The sequence below is a fragment of the Prionailurus bengalensis genome, chromosome B4 (assembly GCF_016509475.1).
Source record: "Prionailurus bengalensis isolate Pbe53 chromosome B4, Fcat_Pben_1.1_paternal_pri, whole genome shotgun sequence".
Lineage (NCBI taxonomy): Eukaryota > Metazoa > Chordata > Mammalia > Carnivora > Felidae > Prionailurus > Prionailurus bengalensis.
The window spans coordinates 138,904,143-138,923,963 of record NC_057358.1 but is presented as its reverse complement, the minus strand read 5'-3'; the positions used below and the strand labels follow the sequence as shown (position 1 = coordinate 138,923,963).

General features: G+C 57.0%; 1 protein-coding gene across 1 annotated transcript in view; it reads left to right on the top strand.

Moving 5' to 3' along the window:
* The window catches only part of CERK (ceramide kinase), a gene marked incomplete at its 5' end in the record, with an annotated part of 47,617 nt that overhangs the window by 10,165 nt on the left and 17,631 nt on the right, over positions 1–19,821 (top strand). The window contains 3 exons of the mRNA XM_043564310.1: positions 13,318–13,431; positions 13,757–13,879; positions 18,917–19,042. Of these exons, the coding sequence (XP_043420245.1) occupies positions 13,318–13,431; positions 13,757–13,879; positions 18,917–19,042 (363 nt within the window). The remainder of the gene's footprint in view (positions 1–13,317; positions 13,432–13,756; positions 13,880–18,916; positions 19,043–19,821) is intronic.

The following is a 19,821-nucleotide window of genomic DNA, read 5'->3' as shown; positions in this document are numbered from 1 at the left end:
GGGGTCCCTCATTGCTGCCGGTGAGGTGGGAGTCCTCTCCGCCCCCCACCAGCCCTCCACTGATACTTCCTCGGCTGGGAGGGGTGGGATGCCTTGCGACTCCTTACGGGCTCTCCCAAGATCTGGGTGGGTGGTCAAAGTCCTGACTCCCCACTGTGTCTTCTCTGACAGCATCCCAGCAAGGAGGCCGAGGGCACCTGGCTCCTGCCGGGTGGAGGTAAAGTCCAGCTCCTCTTCTGTCTCCTGGGGGAGTGAGGCTTGTTACCAGCTGGCTGGATGAACATTCCAGCTGCCTACGTGGGTTTCTCTCACATCACCCTGGCTGGGAGCGCTGGGGGACCTCGTGAACTCCTCCATGGAAGTCCAGGCTCCTGGTCAGCCTTTATTAGTGTGTGTGCAGGTGGGGCCAGTGTTTTCTGTGTGTTCCCTGGAGTAGAGCTGTTCTGGTCTAGAAGTTTCCTGTCATGCTGTTCTGTCCTTTCCCTCGTCCTCTGGCTGTTGCTGGAGTTTTGTGCCTGTGCCTGTTGGCATCTCCAAGTTGCGGGATTCTTCAACCAGATGTGTGAGGCAGAAGGAAAACCCGGGGAACTCAGCACCATTTCCTTCCCTGGGTCCCTCCCTGGGTCCCTCCCTGGGTCCCTCCCTGGGTCCCTCTCTGGGTCCCTCCCTGGGTCCCTCCCTGGGTCCCTCCCTGGGTCCCTCCCTGGGTCCCACGGTCCCAGAGCCTCCTTTCTTCTCCTACCCTCCAGAGTCCTGCCATCTGTCATACCTGACTCAGGAGGAGACACGGGGAAAAGGGCACCTAGTCCATATTCTCAGAAGCACAGTTCCCTGTGCACTTTCTAGAAATACTTTTTCTTGGGGCGCCTGGGTGGCTCAGTCGGTTGAGTGTCCGACTCTTGGTTTTGGCTCAGGCCATGATCCCAGGGCCATGAGTTTGAGCCCCATGTCAAGCTCCACGCTGATGGTGCAGAGCCTGCTTGGGATTCTCTCCCCCCGCCCCACCCCTCTCCCCTGCTTATTCTCTCTCTCTCTCCCTCTCTTTCTCTCTCAAAATAAATACAGTTTTAAAAAAATACTTTTTCTCTCTGTTCTTTAGAATGCATTATTCCTACTGACCTATTTTCAACTCCCCTGACTTTGCTGTATCCTAACCCTTTGGTTACCGAGCCCGTCAGTGGGCTTTTTATTTCAGATACTGTACTTTAATGCTATATTCTCCATTTGTTTCCTTCAGGTGGTTTCTTTTTCTCTCGCGAGTACTGCTGTCTCTCCGATCATCTCAGCTGTACCTCGCTGAGCAGGGTCGCAAGGGCAAGTTGAGAGTCATTACCCGACCTCCAGCATCCAGGCCACCTCAGCTTGGGCATGCCTTGTCTTCTCCCCGGAGGATGTCAGCATTTCCTGGTTCTTGGTGTGTTGATTAATCTGTATTCCAGACATTTCAATATCCTGTTGTAGGACCGTGAGTCCTGTTAAAATCCTTCGGAGAATTTTCTTGAACGGGTGCTCGGCGAGGTTGGGCTTGGATGCCCAGTGCGTCTGATACGGTGGGAGGGGTTTCTGCGTCAGTCTGGCGCTCGAGGCCTTTGCCATCCTGCTGGGGAGCCGCACTGATGTTTTTCACACGGGGGAGGCTGGGGCCTGGTGCTGGGGTGTGTGGCAGCTTGGGTCCCATGGCGCGTCCGTGCTTCCTGACTGTTCCGCACCTGAGCAGCCAGGCGTGTGTCTGTTCACACCCAGAGCCAGGACACCCTCCCCAGCCCTCTCCTCTGCCCTGCTTGGGCTCCTGTGCCCAGGCGGACAGGTGTGATGCTGTCCGCATGCAGCTGGAGACCAGGAGGAGAGGGAGACTCCCACCCCACACCGCTCGCTCTCCAGGAGCGGCTTCTCTGGCCTTTTGCCCTTGGAGTTCTCAGTGAGTTGTCTTTCTCCCGTCTTGTCCCCAGCTCCTAGTCCTGATCTGTGGGAGACAGAGAGATGGGTTGTGGGCCTCCCCCACCCCTCCAGGACTGGGAGCCTTCACGCTGCTCCGTGCCTCGCGAAACCCTCCCCACAGCCCTCGGGGTGATCTCACTATTGTCCCCGTTGCAGAGACAGCCACCTGCGAGGGTGTGGATCCCGGGGTTGGGGCCCCAACTGGCCTCTGTAGCCGGTGGGGTCGGACACAGCAGGTGCTTGGAGCGGAAATCTGCCGGGTCCTCAGTGGGCAGCTGCTGCCGAGCCCTGCGGCTTCGGTCCTTTGGTCACAGGATGGGGACGCTCACCCAGGGTTGCCCAGGGTCTGAGGAGTGTAGAGGCCGCACAGGTGTGGATGGGGCCCAGGTCACAGGGTGGGGAAGAGCCAGGGCCAGAACCCTCGGGGGCTCACTCAGTCCCTCTGGGGACGTTGTGCTGCGGGCTGGCTGGTGTGGGAAAGCTGGGTGCGGGAGGCGGGCTTGGCTTCGGGTCAGAAGAGGGTGAGGAGGGTGGTGGGGTCGGGAGGAAGCTGGAGACTGTCGGGGAGGGTTCCTCTGCGAGCATCCACAGGCGTCTGCTGGGTGCCACAGGGGTGGACAGACAGGGTCCCTGCATGTGCGTGGTGCAGGCAGACCGTGACCCCCCAGGCTGGGTCCTGGGACTAGGTTAGGGTGGGTTCAACGGGGGACGGACTCTGTTTAGTCACGACGTGTCCCCAGACACACTCTGGGGGTGCCTGGCTGTCGGTTGAACGTCCGACTTTGACTCAGGTCGCTATCACGTAAAGATTGAAACTTCCGGCCTCTCCTTGTGTGCAGTGAGCGGGCCCTTGGGTCCCACAGGCCCCGCACATGCAGGCACACAGTAGGTGCTCATACAGTGTCCGTCCGTCTGTCCCCTGTACCTCCCTCCAGCCTCCCCTGGGCAGGCCACAGCTTGTCCACGCTGGCGAGGTCGTGGTGGAAAATCTCCTCCTTGACACGTGTGCTGCGGGAGATGCCCTGTGACGCTCGCAGAGAGGTTGGAAACCGACCGCGTTTCTGTATTTCCTCCACGTGCTTTTTGTCCCCATTAGAAATCCACGTTCCGCTCTTCCGTGGAGGCCACGTAAGCCTGTCCTCTCCCTGCTCTGAGCTGATGCGCAGCTGCCGGTGACGCCACGCAGGGCCGGGGGGCAGTCTGTGGTCAGGAGGAGCCTTGCAGAGGTGCCGAGGGCAGGTGCCGAATGGGGGGGAGGGTGACCGCGGTGGGGGCAGAGCCCCCGGAGGTACCCGGGGACCCAGGCCGTGTCCGTAGCCTCGCAGCCAGGCCTCTGGGTCCGTGGTCGTGCGGTCACACCAGCAGGTCACTCCTTGCTGCTTCTTCGTTGCCCGTCTGCCCAGCGGGGGCAGTAATCGTGCCCACCCCCGGCGGTCATGGAGGGTCATGCGCTGGAGTGCTCCCGCAGGCCGGAGCTGGCAGGCGGCCGTGCTCTGCAAAACCATCTGGGCCTGCCTCCCCAGGGGCCTCCGTGTGACTGCGCCCTTCCTCCCCGTCACACCCGCACACTGTCTTCTGGCTCTGGGTGGCCACGCCCGGTCGCTGCGGGGCCCTTCGGTTAGAGGCCCGCCCGAGACGCCGTTTCCCCAGATGCTGCGACACGGAGTGACCCTGGGCGCGCGTTATCTGGAGGTGCCAGCAGGCGCTTTCCCGCTGCCGTTGTCAGACCGAAGCAGACGTTGAGGGGTGTCCCGAGGCGCCAGCACACAGGGCACCGGGAAAGCCGCTGTCCCCACTCCCGCGCACTCCCAGGAAGGCCGGTCTTTGCCCCGGTGGAGCGGCGTTCACCCTCCGCCCGCAGGGAGCACCGCGCTGTCTGGAAGAGCCGTGCAGGGACAGGACACGTGGAGCAGTCGGAGAGAGCGCGTGCGGGCCCGGATGTGGCAGCAGGAGGGCCAGGGACAGAGTGACCACTCGTCCACGTGGCATTCTTGGGTCCCCGTGGCAGCTGTGGGCGGACGCCCCGTCCTGGAGCTCAGGTTCCTTCAGCAAACGTGTGCCGAGTGGGTGTCACAGGGAAGCGTGTTCACGTCGTGCACAACCGAGCACGGAATCGGCACGGGCGCGGCCTGCCCGGACGTCTGGGCCCGGGTCCCCGGGGCGGCCCCCGTTGCTCGGGCTCCCCGGGGTGGGCGCGCGGGGGCTCATGGGCCGTGACTCTTCCCCTGGGCCTCACCACCACCTGCCTCCCTCCCAAGCGCAGGCAGGTTCAGACTTTGACCCGGGATGGCAGGCTGCTCCCTGGGTGCCGAGAGCAGGTGCAGTGGCTTGCTCTGGCCTGTCCGCCTGCGGCCTCCTGCGCGGGGCCTGGTGTGAGACGTGGGGCCGGGGAGCACAGCTATGCCCTTGATCGTGAACTTGCTTTTGTTCTGGTCCCTCGTCGGCCTCCTGGGGGTCTGCGGGGGCCCTACTGAGTGGGACGCTCCAGCCGGCACGACCCTGCCCCATCTGTGTGTGTGTGTGTGTGTGTGTGTGTGTGCATTCACACACATGGGCCACCCTCGTGACGCACACGAAGTCCCCCTCCTGTTGGGTGCGAGGCTGCTGTGTGGGCTCAGTTTCGTCCGGGAACTTGGGACGGGAACTTGATGGACAGCAGGCACGGGGTCTCCTCGGGGTCGTGATTGTGGAGCGAATCCAGTCGAGCGGGTTGCGGTGAGCACCGTGGAACAGACAGAACGGACCTGGCAGGGGAGATCACAGAGGGCAGAGCCCTGTCGGCTGTCCCTGGGGGCCCTGCCAGGATGCCACAGGGCTGGCTGTCCCCCGGGCATCGCTTGTGACGCTTTGGGAATGTGGTGGCCATTCGCTCATCACCCTTAAGGGAGGGTTAACTGCCAGTCAGCACACAGCCACCCTCCCCGTGAAGGGAGGCACAGCGGAATCATATCCGCCGTCGGCAAAGCGCCCAGACTTTCAGCCGGGATTTGGTTGCAACATTTCAGGCCATTTTGGGAAAGGACTTTATTGCGCGAGAACATTTTTTTCAGTTTGTAATCATTGTAATATTTGAGCCAGTACCAGTGGCCCTTGAGATGAATTGCTTTTTTATTATTAGAAGATGTCACGATGGACTGAACGCACGAGGCTGGGCGTCGGAGTCCGGCCGAGGGCTGACAGGGCGAGTGGGGGACTTGTGGCAGCCAGCAGGTTCTGGGTCACAGGAGCTGAGGAGATGGATTATTTATGAAATGTGCAAAGCCTAACAAAATGACCGACCCTAGTGTAGTATTTGTGAGGACGTCCTTATAAATGAAGCATGAGTCCTTCAGAATTAAAGACGCAAACACAGGTTGCTGTACTTGGCTGCTAAGTTATTGTTTAACAAAAAGCCGCCTTGCCGACTTCTGAGTGGTTTGTGGCTGTTCACCTGCACCCCTCGTGGCCTGGGTCGGGCCCAGGGATTGAGGTGGGGGCCCTTCGGGACCCGGTGTGGGCAGGCAGGGCCGGCTCAGAGGCCAGCGTTTCGGTGGCTTGTCCCGGGCCTGCTGCTCACCGTCTGTGACCGGGACAAGGGTTAGGGTTAGGGGTTGGGGTTAGGGTTAGGGTCCTGGGCGAGGCCTCCTGCTGAGTCGTCTGAAAAGCGAGGACCGTATTTACCCTTTGAGTTGTTGTGGGGATTATACGCACGTACCCGTTTAGTACACAACTGCACTCGCAAACCAGCAGGCTCACTGCTGTGTTACCAGGCCCCAGCGTAGAGCTAGTGTGTCCGCGTCCCACAGCGAGACAGCGCCAGGCCCCCGTGAGGGGGTGACCCGTGGGGGCGCATCGGCAGGCTCGTCCTCCAGGAGCCGTGACCTGGCAGGGCGGCAGAGAGGTGACCGCGTATATGCGTGGGTGTGTGTGCACAGTGATCATGGGCAGGGTGTGTGTGCGGGCAAGGGAGGGGGCCTCGCTGGGGAGGTGTTTAGGCTGGCAAGTGGGAAACCCTGGGTGAGGCGAGTAGCCGCGTTCGTGGTGGGTGTGTGTATCTCCCCAGCACGCTGGTTAGGGGTTCCGCACTCCAGGGCAACTCGTAAGTTCATTCTGTGCTATTTTGGAATTTGTCATGTTGGGCAAGTGGTAAAATTCATCATCAGTGAAGAAGAGGCTAGAGCGAGTGTCCTATCCTGAGATCGGTGTATAAGATGTTTAATGGCGTAGAATAAAAATATCAAATACGTATTCAAAACGTATGGTTTTCTCTTTCTAATCTGGTTGAAAATGTGCGTCTTCTGTATTTTCCTTTATTTTGAACTTGCTCAGTTTTGACAGCCTTGCAAAAGTCGATGCGACTTGACATTTCACTTCTAAGCGTTAGCAGCGTGTTGCCAAACTAGACCTTGGTCGCACACCTTCGGAGGACACTGTGCTGATTGGCGGTTTCGTGTCCCGGGTGGGGGAGGACGCAACGAAGAAAACACTTGTAGCAAAACCCGTGTGTTTCCATCACATCGTGATTTCCTATGGCTGGTATTTCTTCTGCTGATTCCTCAAAGCCGGCGCTGCCCTGGGTCCCTTTGCCCACAAACTCGCAGTGACCGTCTGGGTTTAATGACCCGTCACCCACATCTCTCCACTTTACTCTTCGAACACAAATGGCTCTTTCTGTCCTTGGACTTTTCTCTCTGCAAGTGCTCTCACTGCGGAAGTGACATGTGCCGTTCCATGGAGAGAGAGTCTGTTGTCATTAATAAATAGCATCTCTTTAGTTCTCTGTTTATGATCAACTTTACTGGAACATCTGTTTCTCAAAATTTGCAGTATCTGTAGAGGGTAATAAAACAGTCTGTTTCTGTTGGGATCCAAATCCAGCTTTCTCGAGAGCAGACATAACTGAAACCATATTAGCACTAGGACGGACAGCCAGGGGGCTGGTTTCCAGTGTTCCCCACGGGGTGCACGGACGCAGAGCCCCTGCCTCGGGGAAGCGGCAGGTGCAGGCGTCTGGAACGAGCCGGCTGCCGACCGCATGTCAGGTTGTGTGGCGAGTTTTCTGTCTGCTGGCCCGATGCAAGTTTCTTCCTGAAATGTTTCACGCCGACTCAGGATGTGGATTGGGCCACGCCCATGAGCCCGTGACGGAATGCAGGTTCTCGGAGCATCACGGACTCATCTGGCAGGTTGGAAATGCCTTTTCAAATGCCAGCTTTTGAGTTGCTGCTTTGGGGCACTGAGGTCAGGTGTCCCCAGGACGCGTCTGTGACATAGATGCGAGTTCCAGCTCAGCGTGCCTCTGGGACAGCGCCTCCTTTGTTTGAAACTTTTTTTTGTCTGGCGGCATAACAATATATTCTTGGGAAATTCAGTTTGAGGAGATAGGAAAATATTTTCGTGGAAGTTATGTCCAAGCCATCATGAGTGGGTAGGTTTTCTGGATGGTTTTGTGGAACATTCTGTTACCGTCTGAAGCAAGAGGGTGTGAGGTTAGGCAAGGTCAGGAGGCCTGGGGAAGGTTTAGGGCAATTGAGGGGGACAGAGCTGGGCTGGCGGGACCAAGTGACTAAAGCCACAGCGTGTCCACAGAACAAATCGTGTGTCCGTGTGACAGCCCAGCGTCCCCCGGGAGTGGCGAGCGGGCAGACAGGGCCAGAAGTCGGGGGATGAGCAGGCTGTTGTGTCCAGTGTGACCTCCAGTCCCCCTGCCCCCAGCTGCACACATACACACACACACACACACACATACGGCCTGGAGACAGTTACCACAGGGCCTGGGGAGCCCACGGAAGATGGGGCAGGCAGGCTCTGTTGGCAGGCTACCAGGAGGTATCTGGTGGCACCCGGACATTTGATCATTCAGTTCTCTCTAATCACGTTAGGGGACCCCGCCCCCCCCGCCCCACCATGGCACCTGCCGTGGGAACCATCCCCGAACCAGGACGTGCCGGCTCTCCTGGTGGACCCAGGAGGCTTCCGATTTCTGTGTGGTCTCACCTGAACACGCGAGATGCCGTGGCCCCCGTCGGTGGCTGTGGCCCGCCCCCCGCCGCCCACCAGGAGCAGGGTGCAGAGGACCCGTGTGCCCATCAGTCCGGCTGGGTCACAGCTTTGGCTCCAGTCCTGTTAGAGGGCGGTGCCCACCCAGGTGGACTTCCTTTCCCATCTCAGGCATTTGTAAGCCTCACCAACGAAGAGACCATCTCGGTGTGGTGAGTTAGCCCAGCAGAGGCCTTGTAAAGCAGACCCGTGACGCCGTGGGGTCTCTGCACGGCCCCTTTAGGGTTCAGCTGAGCTCTGGATGAAAATCTCCAGCTCCTGTCGGAGGATCTGTGCTCATTTCCAGCAGCCGTTCTGAGTATGTGCTGCCTCAGCCTCGTGCGGACGCCGGGACGGGAGGCAGGGTGCGGGGAGCGGGCTTTGCCAGGAAGGCGGACGGTGCAGGGGCCCCGACAGCCACACCCCCGGCCCAGGGTGTTGCATGAACCTGCACGGTGAGCAGCAGGATGTCTGAACACGGTCCTGACCTGGTAGGAGAAGCCTGCGAAGATTCGGACATTCGGACGGGGCGGTGCCGCGGCCACATTTGCGTCTACGCGCCCTCGGGGGCCTGAGGGGCCAGGCAGGGAGCCACCCCGGGGCAGAGAGGAAGTGAGACAAGGGCTCCTGGATGGCCGGGCAGGTGAGCACAAGCATGGGGCACTCTTCACCGACTTGGGGACACAGCAGGGAAGGACGTTTCTGGAAAGGGGCAGCACAGTAGAGAAGATAGGCTTAGGCTTGGAAGGTTGTGTGTGAGGCTCCCCTGGGACGTACACACGCACACGTACTTGCGACCCCACGAGGGTCTGTGATGTAGGAGAGCGCTCAGCGGCCCCCGCCTTTCCCCTGTGCTCCCAACACCGGCCCTTGTCCCCTCCTGTATTTCTGTTTAAAGAGCAGGTTGCTAAGCGCATTGATGCCCCAAGGCACTGGTTCCCTGTCGGGTGATGGTGCCCCCAGGAGACACCGGCTCACGTCTGGCAATGTTGGGGGCACCCGTGGCATTCCTGGGTAGAGCCCAGGGATGCTGCTCACGTCCAGCCCAGGACAGCCCATGAGAAGCCCTGGTCTGGGGAAGTTTTGTGGCTTCCAGAATCTTCTAGTCCTTTGGAGATACCTGTCTATCCCAAAAGCATGTTTCACTCAAAAGCTTTTTGTTGTTGTTTGTTTTAGTTTATTCATTTATTTTTGAGAGAGAGAGAGAACACGAGCAGGGGAGGGGCAGAGAGACAAGGAGAGAAAAAATTTAAAGCCGGCTCAGCACTGACACTGCAGAGCCTGACGCAGGGCTGGAACTCACAAACCGTGAGGTTATGACCTGAGCCGAAGTCAGACGTTTAACCAGCTGAGCCACTCAGGCAGCCCCATTCAAAAGTTTTTAAAAGGAGGCTTCAGGATGTTACTTTTGTAAAGCGAAACGTGACACCCTTGACCCTCGGCCACTGCTTCCTCTGCAGACAGGGCCACGATCAGCTCGAAGAACTCAGTGATGAGGAGTAAGACCCTGAGGGTGATTCCACCCAGAAAATGCTTGGTGAGTCAGCGAGGAAAGTGCACATCCTGGTCCGGGTCAGGCGGGACTACTGTCCCTGATGGGGGGGCCGCCGCAGGGGGCAGGTCAGGCTGTGGGACGAGCCAGCATGTGCCCTGGGCCCCCGAGTCTTTGTCTCGTGAGTCCTGACGGGGACGTTGCTGCACAGCGACTTGGCCACCAGCCAGGTCCAGTCTGGCCGGGAAATCACCCTTCTTCGAGGCAGGGCTCTCATCCTGCCTGTCGCCTCATCTTGCCGCACACTCTCTTACAGAAGCCCATTCTTTTCTCGCTAGTCTCACAGGCAGCGGGAGAGTCTGCAAAGCGCAAGTCAACGTTGGAGAAATGGTAGCATCATGTGGAAAATGACAAGTGCCCCAAATTCCCATTAAGCTTTGCAAGACATTCTTCCGGGTGTTACCCGTGTGCCAACTTATTGTTGTTCCTGCCCGCGCTTGGCGTGTTCGCGCGACACACGCTTTCGGGCCTGGATGCCCCGCTGGGCCAGCACGTGGAGGCATTTTGCCCTCGGAGGACCACGGTGGTCCCCCTGCTGCCCCCAGGGACTGACCTCGGAGGAGACGGACGGAAGCCGGGTGACATTTTCTGTGTCCTGCAGGGACGTGCTGTCCGTTTTCTCAGACCCTTGATGGAGTCCTTCGCCTCCTAACTAGAGATGAAAGTTTTAAAGAACAGAGCCTCCGGCCCATGGTTCGCACCTGTGCGTCGAGCTAGAAAAGAAACAGGGGCCACTGCGTTGAGGGCGTTTCAGTGCAGGTCCTCAGCTGAGCACAGAGGAGGGGACGGGAGCCCCCACCTTTGTGTCTCTGCCAGAAAGGACCCTTCTTATTTAACCTCCTAAATCCCTAGGGGTCCGGTGCTGTCCTCACGTACGGTCGTGAAACGCTACCAGCTTAACGTGGTTACTGGCAGGGCCGGGTAGCCAGGCAGAGCCCGCCCTCCGGGGCCACGGCCACGGCCACCACGCCCTACTTCCTGGGTTCCCACGAGGAGCATCCTCTAGGCCAGACCCAGTACTCTGTTCCTGACAATCCTCAGTGAAGTGTGCAGACAACAGGGTTTGGTTTGGTTTGGTTTTTTAACATGTTATTTAGTTTTGGGAGAGAGAGAGAGAGAGAGAGAGAGAGAGAGAATGAGCAGGGGAGGGGCAGAGAGGGGGACAGAGGATCCCAAGCAGACTCCATGCTGACAGCAGCGAGCCCGACGCAGAGCTCGAACTCATGAACTGTGACATCATGACCTGAGCTGAAGTCGGATGCTCAACGGTCTGAGCCGCACAGGCTCCCTGATAACAGGGATTTTTACTTCCCCGTTGGTCTCGGTCCCTCTTTGGAGAAGACGGTTCTGTTTACTCCTCTGTGCTCCGTGTGAGAACAATACTCGGGGAAAACAGCAGGTCCTGCTTTCATAGTTCTGTCTTGTTCTCACCCAGGGAACAGGCAACTAGGCGTAATGTAACAGAGGACACGGGGGTTCGTCCCAAAGGCTCCCTTGTGTCCTGTCCCTTGGCCTTTCCCCCACATTTCAGTTACCCAGGAGCAGACCCACGTCAGACCAGGTCTCCCTTTGCTCAGAGCCCTCTGAGCTCCAGCGCACCCGAGTGAGAGCCCCACCAGCCTCGGAGGCACAAGCTCCCTGTCCCTCTGTGCATCCCTCCGTCCCTCCCCTCCCCTCCCCTCCCCCTCGGCTCCTGCTTCTCTCCCAGGCCACCTTCTGAGTTGCGCGTCCTGGCCCCATTCCAGTGTCTGTTCAGACCCTGAGCCCTACCCTGGGCACCCCTGCTCTGCACATAGGCCCCGACGTCAGCACGGCGTGCCCTCTGTCGTCTCCCCTGCACGCTGTAGGAGGGCGGGGTGGGGCCTGCGGCGGGGACCGTACGTGGTGCCCACGGGGGTTGTCAGAGCCGAGGTCCTGTCATTGGTGCGTGGGGCGTAGCGGGCTCGTGACCCTGCCTGCGGGACTCGAGAGGCCGGTGCAGCTGAGTGCGTGGTGGCGTTTGCGACGTCTCGCCCGCCCTCCTGTGGTCCCCCGGGTCTGTGAAAGCAATCCGGCAGGATTAGGAATCATTAATGTGTAGACTCCTTTCAGTGGGTTCTCCCGTGAGTCATTTGTAACTTTTACTAATTTACCAGCATGACGTGACTGTTGTCCTCATCTGTTGTGCAGTTTCTTAAGTCGGTCAGCCGTTTGTTCGAACGTCAAGAAGCACGTTACTCCGAATTACTGTGTGCACTTCGCTTCGTCTAGTTTCCTCTCTGCCGTTTCTTACCAGACGGGCCTAAGCGCAGTGACTGTGCGGGGGTGGGGAGGTCCTGATGTTTGTTCTCAGTGGTCTCAGAAGACCACTTCTGAGCGCTCAGAAGACGCTCAGAAGACTGTGAGCGTTCGGTCGTGAGTGGTGAGCCCCCGACTCCTCCCTGCGTGGGCCCGGCCTGTCCCCCGTGCAGAGCTGGACCCCAGACACTCCTGTCGTGGGAGATGGGTGCCCGGTGCCGGGCGGGGTGGGGCTGGAAGGCAGGAGGACGTGGAGAGGCAGGCTGCGGGATGAGCAGGGAGGTGTTGCCCTGCCCTGAGCAGACGCCGACCACAGCGGGGGCAGGGGGGAGTGGGCAGGAAAGAGCCACAGCTTCCGGCCAAGGCAGGGTGAATGCAGGGTGCCCTGCAGGGAGGCCGGGGCGACAGGCGTCGCTGAGGGCTGCGCCCTGAGCTGCACCCCACTCACCCCCTGTGTCCGGGAGCGGGGCCTGGTGGGCACCTTGAGCCCACGCCGCCCTCTGAGGCCCCACCTCTGGTTCCTCTGCAAGAGTGTCCCTTCCCCGTGGTCCTGGCCACTCTGACCCCACTGGGGACCAGCCCTGCCAGCCCCCCAAGGCTTCTCAAGGGGCCCAAGCCCATCCAGACGCTGCCTTCCCTGGTCTTACACCCCGATCCCTGAGGGCAAGGACTTCACAACGATGTAAAGGTCCTGGGGTGTCAGAGCAGCACCGCCCACATGGCTGGTGCAGAAATTACAGCGCTTTGGCTAGATTGCAGGTCTCATAGCCACGCTGGGACCAAAGCGCAGATGATAACGTTCTTGTTGGTAAATCTTAACAGCAGTTCATGGAGGAGCTTCCGGAACGGAGGCTCTTCAGACCAGGGCCTGCTGTCCTGGGCCTTGGCCTCCCAGTGTCCCAGGCTCTGGTTTCTGTTACCGCCTGCACTCTCCCCCTGCCCCCCTCCCCCCGCCCCCCCCGCCACCGCTGTGTTCATGTCCGGCTTTCCTGGGCCCTTTACCTGGAGGCGGCCTCTCCCTGGGTTTCCCACGGTGGACAGCATCCGCCGTTGTCCTCTGCAGGCCCACCCAGGGGTCCCCCTCCCGCACCCGATTGGACCCCCCAGGCCTTTCCAGAGCCCCCACCCTCCCCCCGCCTCGGCTTCCCGGGGGCCCTCACCCTCTAGGCACCCCCCGGTGTCCTGGCTCCTGCCATGTGCTTCCTCCCTACTTGGACCTCTGAGCCAGACTAAGGACACCGTGTCTCGAGACTCTCTTCCCGAGTTGAGCACAGTCTCCAGCCGGGGAAGGCAGCAGAGCAAATCATTTGGAAAGTTGGCGGTCTCCATTCTGTTGGGTGAACCACCCCACCCTCTGGTAACGTCGACCCCCCGCAGTTAGCGCCGGTTCAAAACCTACAATACGATTCTTTTCTTTACTTCTGGATTCCTAATGAGGATGTGAAAGCAGAGCCTTCCCAGCATTTCGGGTTGGACTTCTGTGTTTGTGTGAATTCTGCGCAGTCGTCTGACGCGAGGCTTGGTCTTTCCAGATGCCTGCTCTGTGCCCGTCTCTGAGATCATCACCGTCGAAGAAACGGACATCCACGGCAGGCACTACGGCCGCGGAAAATGGCAGAAGATGGAAAAGCCCTTCGCTTTCACAGGTGATGGAGCGAATCCGTCCCGCGTCTCCGGGGACTGCGCGCAGATGCCCCAAAAGGCCATGGTTTCATCGCTTGCTCGACAAATTCAGTGTTTCTTTGCTTTAGCTCGCAGAGACTGCCTTATGCAGTTTTTCCCAAGATCTCCCTTTGATTAATGTTTTGATCAGCTTTGACTTTCTTTGCTTTTTAACGTGAGTGAGGAGAACTGAGACATAGGCCGGAAGGCGGGGGCGGCACGGGGACCCTGCCAGGCTGCGAGGCTGCACATGGGGCGCGAGGCTGTGCTCCGTGACCCCCCGACCCGCCGCGCTGTCTGTCTCCGCAGTGCACTGCGTGAAGAGGGCCCGACGTCACCGCTGGAGGTGGGCGCAGGTGACCTTCTGCTGTGCTGAGGAGCCGCTGTGTCACCTGTGGCTGCAGACGCTGCGGGAGCTGCTGGAGAAGCTGAGTACGTGGGGAGAGGCGCGGTCGCCGGGGCCCGCGTGGGACCCTGTGATCGTGGCTGCTTCCCTGCCTTTTGCACACCTTCCTGTAACCAAGTGCACTGCTGAATTGGGGTGGCTTAAAAATACACCATTTTTACCGCTTACGGGACCAGCCTGGCACCAGGCGCTGCCCTAAGCATGGCCTTCCAGGGGCCGGGGCGCCTTCCCTGACCGGCCGCGAGGTGGGGGGGGGGGGGGGGGGACAGGCCCCTGGGCCCGCTGAGCCTCAGGTTCTATTTCTGGGAAGCGGGGATGGCGATAGCTACGTTCCCGGTGGATGTGGGGAGTGAGCCAGGGACGTGGGGGCGCCCCTGTGCACACCTGCGCCCCGAGTCTGTCTGTCGCCCCTTGGAACGCGCAAGATGCCAGCTCATCCTCTGTCTGGAGTTCTGTTTGGTTATAATCGTAACACGTCGTTCTGTGAGCTCAGTCCAGGCTTTCTTTCACTGTAGAAGAGAAACCGTGTGTGGGTAGGTTTGTTTTCGGTCTTCTTTGATTCATTTGGCATCTGGATCAAAGAAGCGAATTATAATGTGTGGAAGGCCTGTCAGCTGCAGAGAGACTTGCTCGCTCGAAGAGGTGCCTTTGGTATTCTGCGTCCCGCCATCTAATCCCGCGGGACGTGACCTCCCTTACCTGCTGCCGGGCCAGTGACCCCCGACCTCTCCCCGCGTCTCCCTGTCCCGCTGTGTGAGTCTGCGCGGAAGTTGCCCCCTGCCCGTCTGCCGCCTTCTCCTCCATCTTTCCAGACTCGTCCTCCTCGTCCCCGCTGCCCCCTTCCTGCTTCCTCTGCTCGCTTTCCTGAGACTCTGAATCTGTAGACTCGGGCCGATTCTGTAGGTTCAGACCCCAAGAGGAAGTTCACCGAACCTGCCCCCCATTGGACGGCGGGCGCCTGTTTCCCGCGTAACTGGTAGGAAAGCGCACACAGTTGTACGCGCGTCGCAGGCGCTGGTGTGGACAAGAATTCCGGGATTCTGTCACCTCAGCTCCTCTGTAACTAACTCTGTGTCCGTCTGTTGTGGTGTTTACTGGAGGTCGTGTAGACGCAGGGAAGCGCCCAGATCCGGAGCGCGTGGCCCGGGAGCTCTCACACACCCGGCGCTCTGAGCAAGCATCCGGCATCCACATCCAGAACACCGCCAGCTCCCTGGGCCCCCTGGGCCCCCTGCGGGCACCCCCCCCACCCCCCCACGGGGTGATCACTGCCTGGCTTCTGAACGACCGGCTTCAGTTGATGAGTCACCGTGCCCTGCAGAGCTCCTGTGTCTGGCTGGCTGGCTCAGTGTCAGTTTGTGAAGCTTCCCCATGCTGTGCGTGCGGTGTCAGCTGCTCGTTCTCTTGATGGCGTGGCCCTCTGTGTCCGACCACTTACTCATCCATTTTACTGTGGCAGGTCGCTGGGAGAGCTCCCCAGTGTGGGCCGCTGCAGACAATCCTGTATGTTCTGAGCGTTCTGGTGCGTGTCTCGTGTGGACACATGCCTGCATTTCCGTTGGCTGCGTGCGGGAGTGGAGTTGGTGGTTCGAGTGGCCCCCGGGGCGTATGTGCCACCTCAGTAGACAGCGTCAGACGGCGACACTCCCACCAGCAGAATATGAGAGTCCTGGTTGCCCCGAGTCTTGCCCACACCTTAGTAATTGTAGCTGTTTGGGTGGGTGTTACGAGTCTTGCGTGACGGGGTTAACTTTCATTTCCCTGATAGCTAAAGAGGTTGAGAAACACGCTCCTGTGTTTCTGGGCCATTCGGAAATCCCCTTTCGTAAGGAGTCTGCTGTTCGGGTCTCTTGTCCACTTTTCTGTTGGGTTATCTGTCTTTTCTTAATGTTACATGGATATTCTTTGTATATCACGGATCCAAACCTTTTATTGGATTTATGAATTACCGACATCATTTCTCATTCTGTGGCTTGCCTTTTTAGTCTCTTACGGGTGTCTGTTGATGGACAGACATCCTTTTTTTTTTTTTTTCTTTTTTTAAGTAGGCTTCATCCCAGCATGGAGCCCAACATGGGGCTCGAACTCACCAACCGTGAGATCAAGACCCGAGCTGAGATCAGAGTCGGACGGGTAACCGACTGAGCCCCCAGGTGCCCCAGACATCCTTCATTTTAATGTAGATCTATTTATCTTTTTGTTTTGTTTTGCTCTGTGGTTAGTTTGGGTCCTGTTTGACATCTTTGTCCACTCCAGAGCCATGAAGATATTTTCTCCTCAGAACCTTGTTTTGCCTTTCACATTTAGACCTAGAATCCACCTAGAATTCATTTGGGCGTGTGGTGTTAGGTGAGCGGTCAGGGTTTACTTAAACACAGGTGTCTGCTCGACCCCACGCCGTCGAGGGAAGGAGCGTCCCTCCCCGCACGCGCCATGAGCCGCCATGTTGTTCTCCACGAACTTGGCTCGCGTGTGCAGAACTTGAATGGATTTCCACTTTGCGCCCAGTGACGTTGCTAAGTCCACTTTTTAATAGATTGATGGTTCTTTTGGATTTTCTTCGAACGCAGTCATGTCAACTGTGCGTAATGACCCTTCTCATTCATCCATCATGGTTCTTGTGCCATTTATGTCTCTTTCTCACAGTTTTGCCCTGGTGTGGATCCCAGCGTGGGGAGGGTCGTCTCAGTCCTGCTCTCGGGGCCGTTTCCGACATTTCACTGTCAAGGATGATGTTTCTTAGGTTTTTCATAGATTTTTTTTTTAATTTTTTTTTTAACGTTTATTTATTTTTGAGACAGAGACAGAGCATGAACGGGGGAGGGTCAGAGAGAGGGAGACACAGAATCTGAACGAGGCTCCAGGCTCTGAGCTGTCAGCACAGAGCCCGACGCGGGGCTCGAACTCACGGACCGCGAGATCATGACCTGAGCCGAAGTCGGCCGCTTAACCGACCGAGCCACCCAGGCGCCCCCGTAGATTTTTTAAAAAACATATTAAAGGGGCGCCTGGCTGGCTCAGTCAGAGGAGCAGGCAACTCCTGATCTCGGGGTCATGAGTTTGAGCCCCACGTTGGGTGTCGAAGTGTGTTAAGTACATTGGCTTCTCTTTGTACAGATGCCTTTGTATTCCTATGAAATCCAACTTGGTCATGACGTGTTACTCTTTTTCTATGTATTTCTGGAGTTGACTTGCTGATATCTGGTTCAGGATTTCTACGCCTCGGCTGAGGGGAGACATCGACCCATAGCTCCCCTCTGACCACGCCCTTGTCTGGTTTCGCTGCCAAGCATTGGTGGCCCCATGCGGGGAGCTGGGAGGTGCTCGGTCCTTCTGTGCAAGAGTTGATGTGATTCTGGGGATTATGGTCTTCCCTAAAAACTTGGAAGGATTCACTGGTGAGCCCTCTGGGCCTGGGCTTTCTTTGGGAGGTTTTCATTAATGACTTTGGTTTCTTTATTAAATACCAGACTCGTCAGATTTTTCTATTGCTTCTGCCAGCTTTGGTAAATTGTATTTGTTTTCAGAAAATTTGTCTATCCAAATTTATAAGTTTATTCATAATCCTTTCACTTTCCCTGTAATACGTGCAGATTCTGGAATAATGTCCCCTTTCTTGCTCTTGGTAAATAATAGTTTATCTCTTCTCCCTTTTTCTTTATCAGCTTTATTAAGGAATTACCAATTTCATGAATCTCTTCAAAGAAGAACTTCTGACTTTGTTGATTTTCTCTACTGTGTGTTATCCGCCCCCCCCCCCCAGTATTTTATTATGAAGATTTTCAAGCATACAGAAGGGAAAAATTGCAAGAATTGTACAGTGAATGCACACATATCCAAAGCCTCAATTCTACAGTGGTTAACATGTTGTTGTATCTGCTTTGTCGATGTCTGTGGATCTATCCAGTAGTTAATAGTGTTCTTCGCTGAGTTTCAGAGTTAAGTGATGGATGTGGGGTGCTTCACCTTTAAACACTTCAGCGGGCGCCTCACTAATTAGAGATGAACATTTGTTTACAGTTCTGAGCTAGAATTTCCTTACAGCAAAACGGATAGACCGTGAGTTTAAATCCGTGATGTTGACACATACGCACAGGTAGTCGTGTACCCCACACCCCTCCCTGTGAGACTCACGTCACCCCAGAGTCTTCTGATGATCCTTCCCATCAGTGCAGAGAGGATCACTCTGAATGGAATCGTGTGACGGGGGCCTTTTGAGGCCTTCGGGCTCTCCGCGTAATGAGTCGGAGATGTGTCCGTGCTGGTAAATATGCCAGCGGTTTGTGCCTTTTTATGGCCGAGTAGCATTCCATTGTGCAGCTGGACCACTGGTGTGTCGGTCGTCAGTCGACGGGCGTTTGGGATATTTCTGCTCGGGGCTGTTGCGAATGGCCCCGCTGGGAACATCTGTGTGCAGGATTTTGTGGGGACTTAGGTTTTCAGTTTTCTTGGGCATATATACTTTCTTGCCACGTTGATTGATTTGTTAGTAAAGTTGGGTTTTTAAGTATCAAAATCTGTTTGAACTGACCCCAACAGAAATGTGGGAGCTGTTGTAAGAGCACAGGCGTGACCCACGTGGGGAGGTTCTCTGGACGGGACTGGAACCAGGGACCGGGGGGCTGTCCGTGTCTCGCCGTCTGTCCATCTCTCTGTCCGTCTCCATGGACTACATGTCAGGCTCTGTCTGTGCCTGTCGGTCTGTCTGTCTCTCCTGGCGCTCTGTCCCGTATATCCATTTCTTCTTGTTCTCTGCAGACCCACGTTCCTGAACATGAAGCAGGCGAGGCTGCTGCTGCCTTCCGGAATTCTGAGTTCTGGGGGCTTCTGGGAGACCTTGCAGATGTGCAGAGCTTCTGCCCGTTCTCACAGGCCGGCCCTTCTCCCTGCTCGTAGATGAAGAAGCCCTTCCGTGCTGTTCTTTGACTTAAAAATACTTTCTCCCAGACAGTCCTGCGCAGAGTTCTCACAACATCGTGGTTTGATTTTGTTCAGTAACACAGTGCTTGGGAGAGAGTATTTGCGACACCCGTTGTGATTTACGCATTGTTGTTGTCTTGTAGCATCCAGACCAAAGCATTTACTGGTGTTTATTAATCCGTTTGGAGGGAAAGGACAAGGCAAGCGGATATATGAAAGGAAAGTGGCCCCACTGTTTACCTTAGCGTCCATCACCACCGAAATAATCGGTAAGGTGTAAATTCTCCGTTAAATACGTAGGCGTGTTTGAGAATGATTCTAGACAAGATTTTTATCTTATGTGATTATTTTATTTATTTTTTTTTAATTTTTTTAAATGTTTGTTTATTTTTGACAGAGAGAGCGCAAGTGAGCATGAGTGGGGGAGGGGCAGAGAGAGAGGGAGGCCCGGAATTCAAAGCAGGCACCAGGCTCTGAGCTGTCAGCACAGAGCCCAATGTGGGTCTCAAACTCACAGACCATGAGATCATGACCTGAGCTGAAGTCAAACACTTAACCGACTGAGCCACCCAGGCGCCCCTCCACACTTTAAATTTTTTTTTTTTCAACGTTTATTTATTTTTGGGACAGAGAGAGACAGAGGATGAACGGGGGAAGGGCAGAGAGAGAGGGAGACACAGAATCGGAAACAGGCTCCAGGCTCTGAGCCATCAGCCCAGAGCCCGACGCGGGGCTCGAACTCATGGACCGCAAGATCGTGACCTGGCTGAAGTCGGACGCTTAACCGACTGCGCCACCCAGGCACCCCCCTCCACACTTTAAAAAAAAAAAAAACTTACTAAAATTTTATTTATTTTTGGTTTGTTTTTTAATGTTTATTTTTGAGAGACAGAGCAGGAGCGGGGGAGGGGCAGAGAGAGGGAGACACAGAATCCAACGCAGGCTCCAGGCTCTGAGCCGTCAGCACAGAGCCCAACGCGGGGCTCGAACTCACGGACTGCGAGATCATGACCTGAGCCGAAGTCGGATGCTTAACCGACTGAGCCAC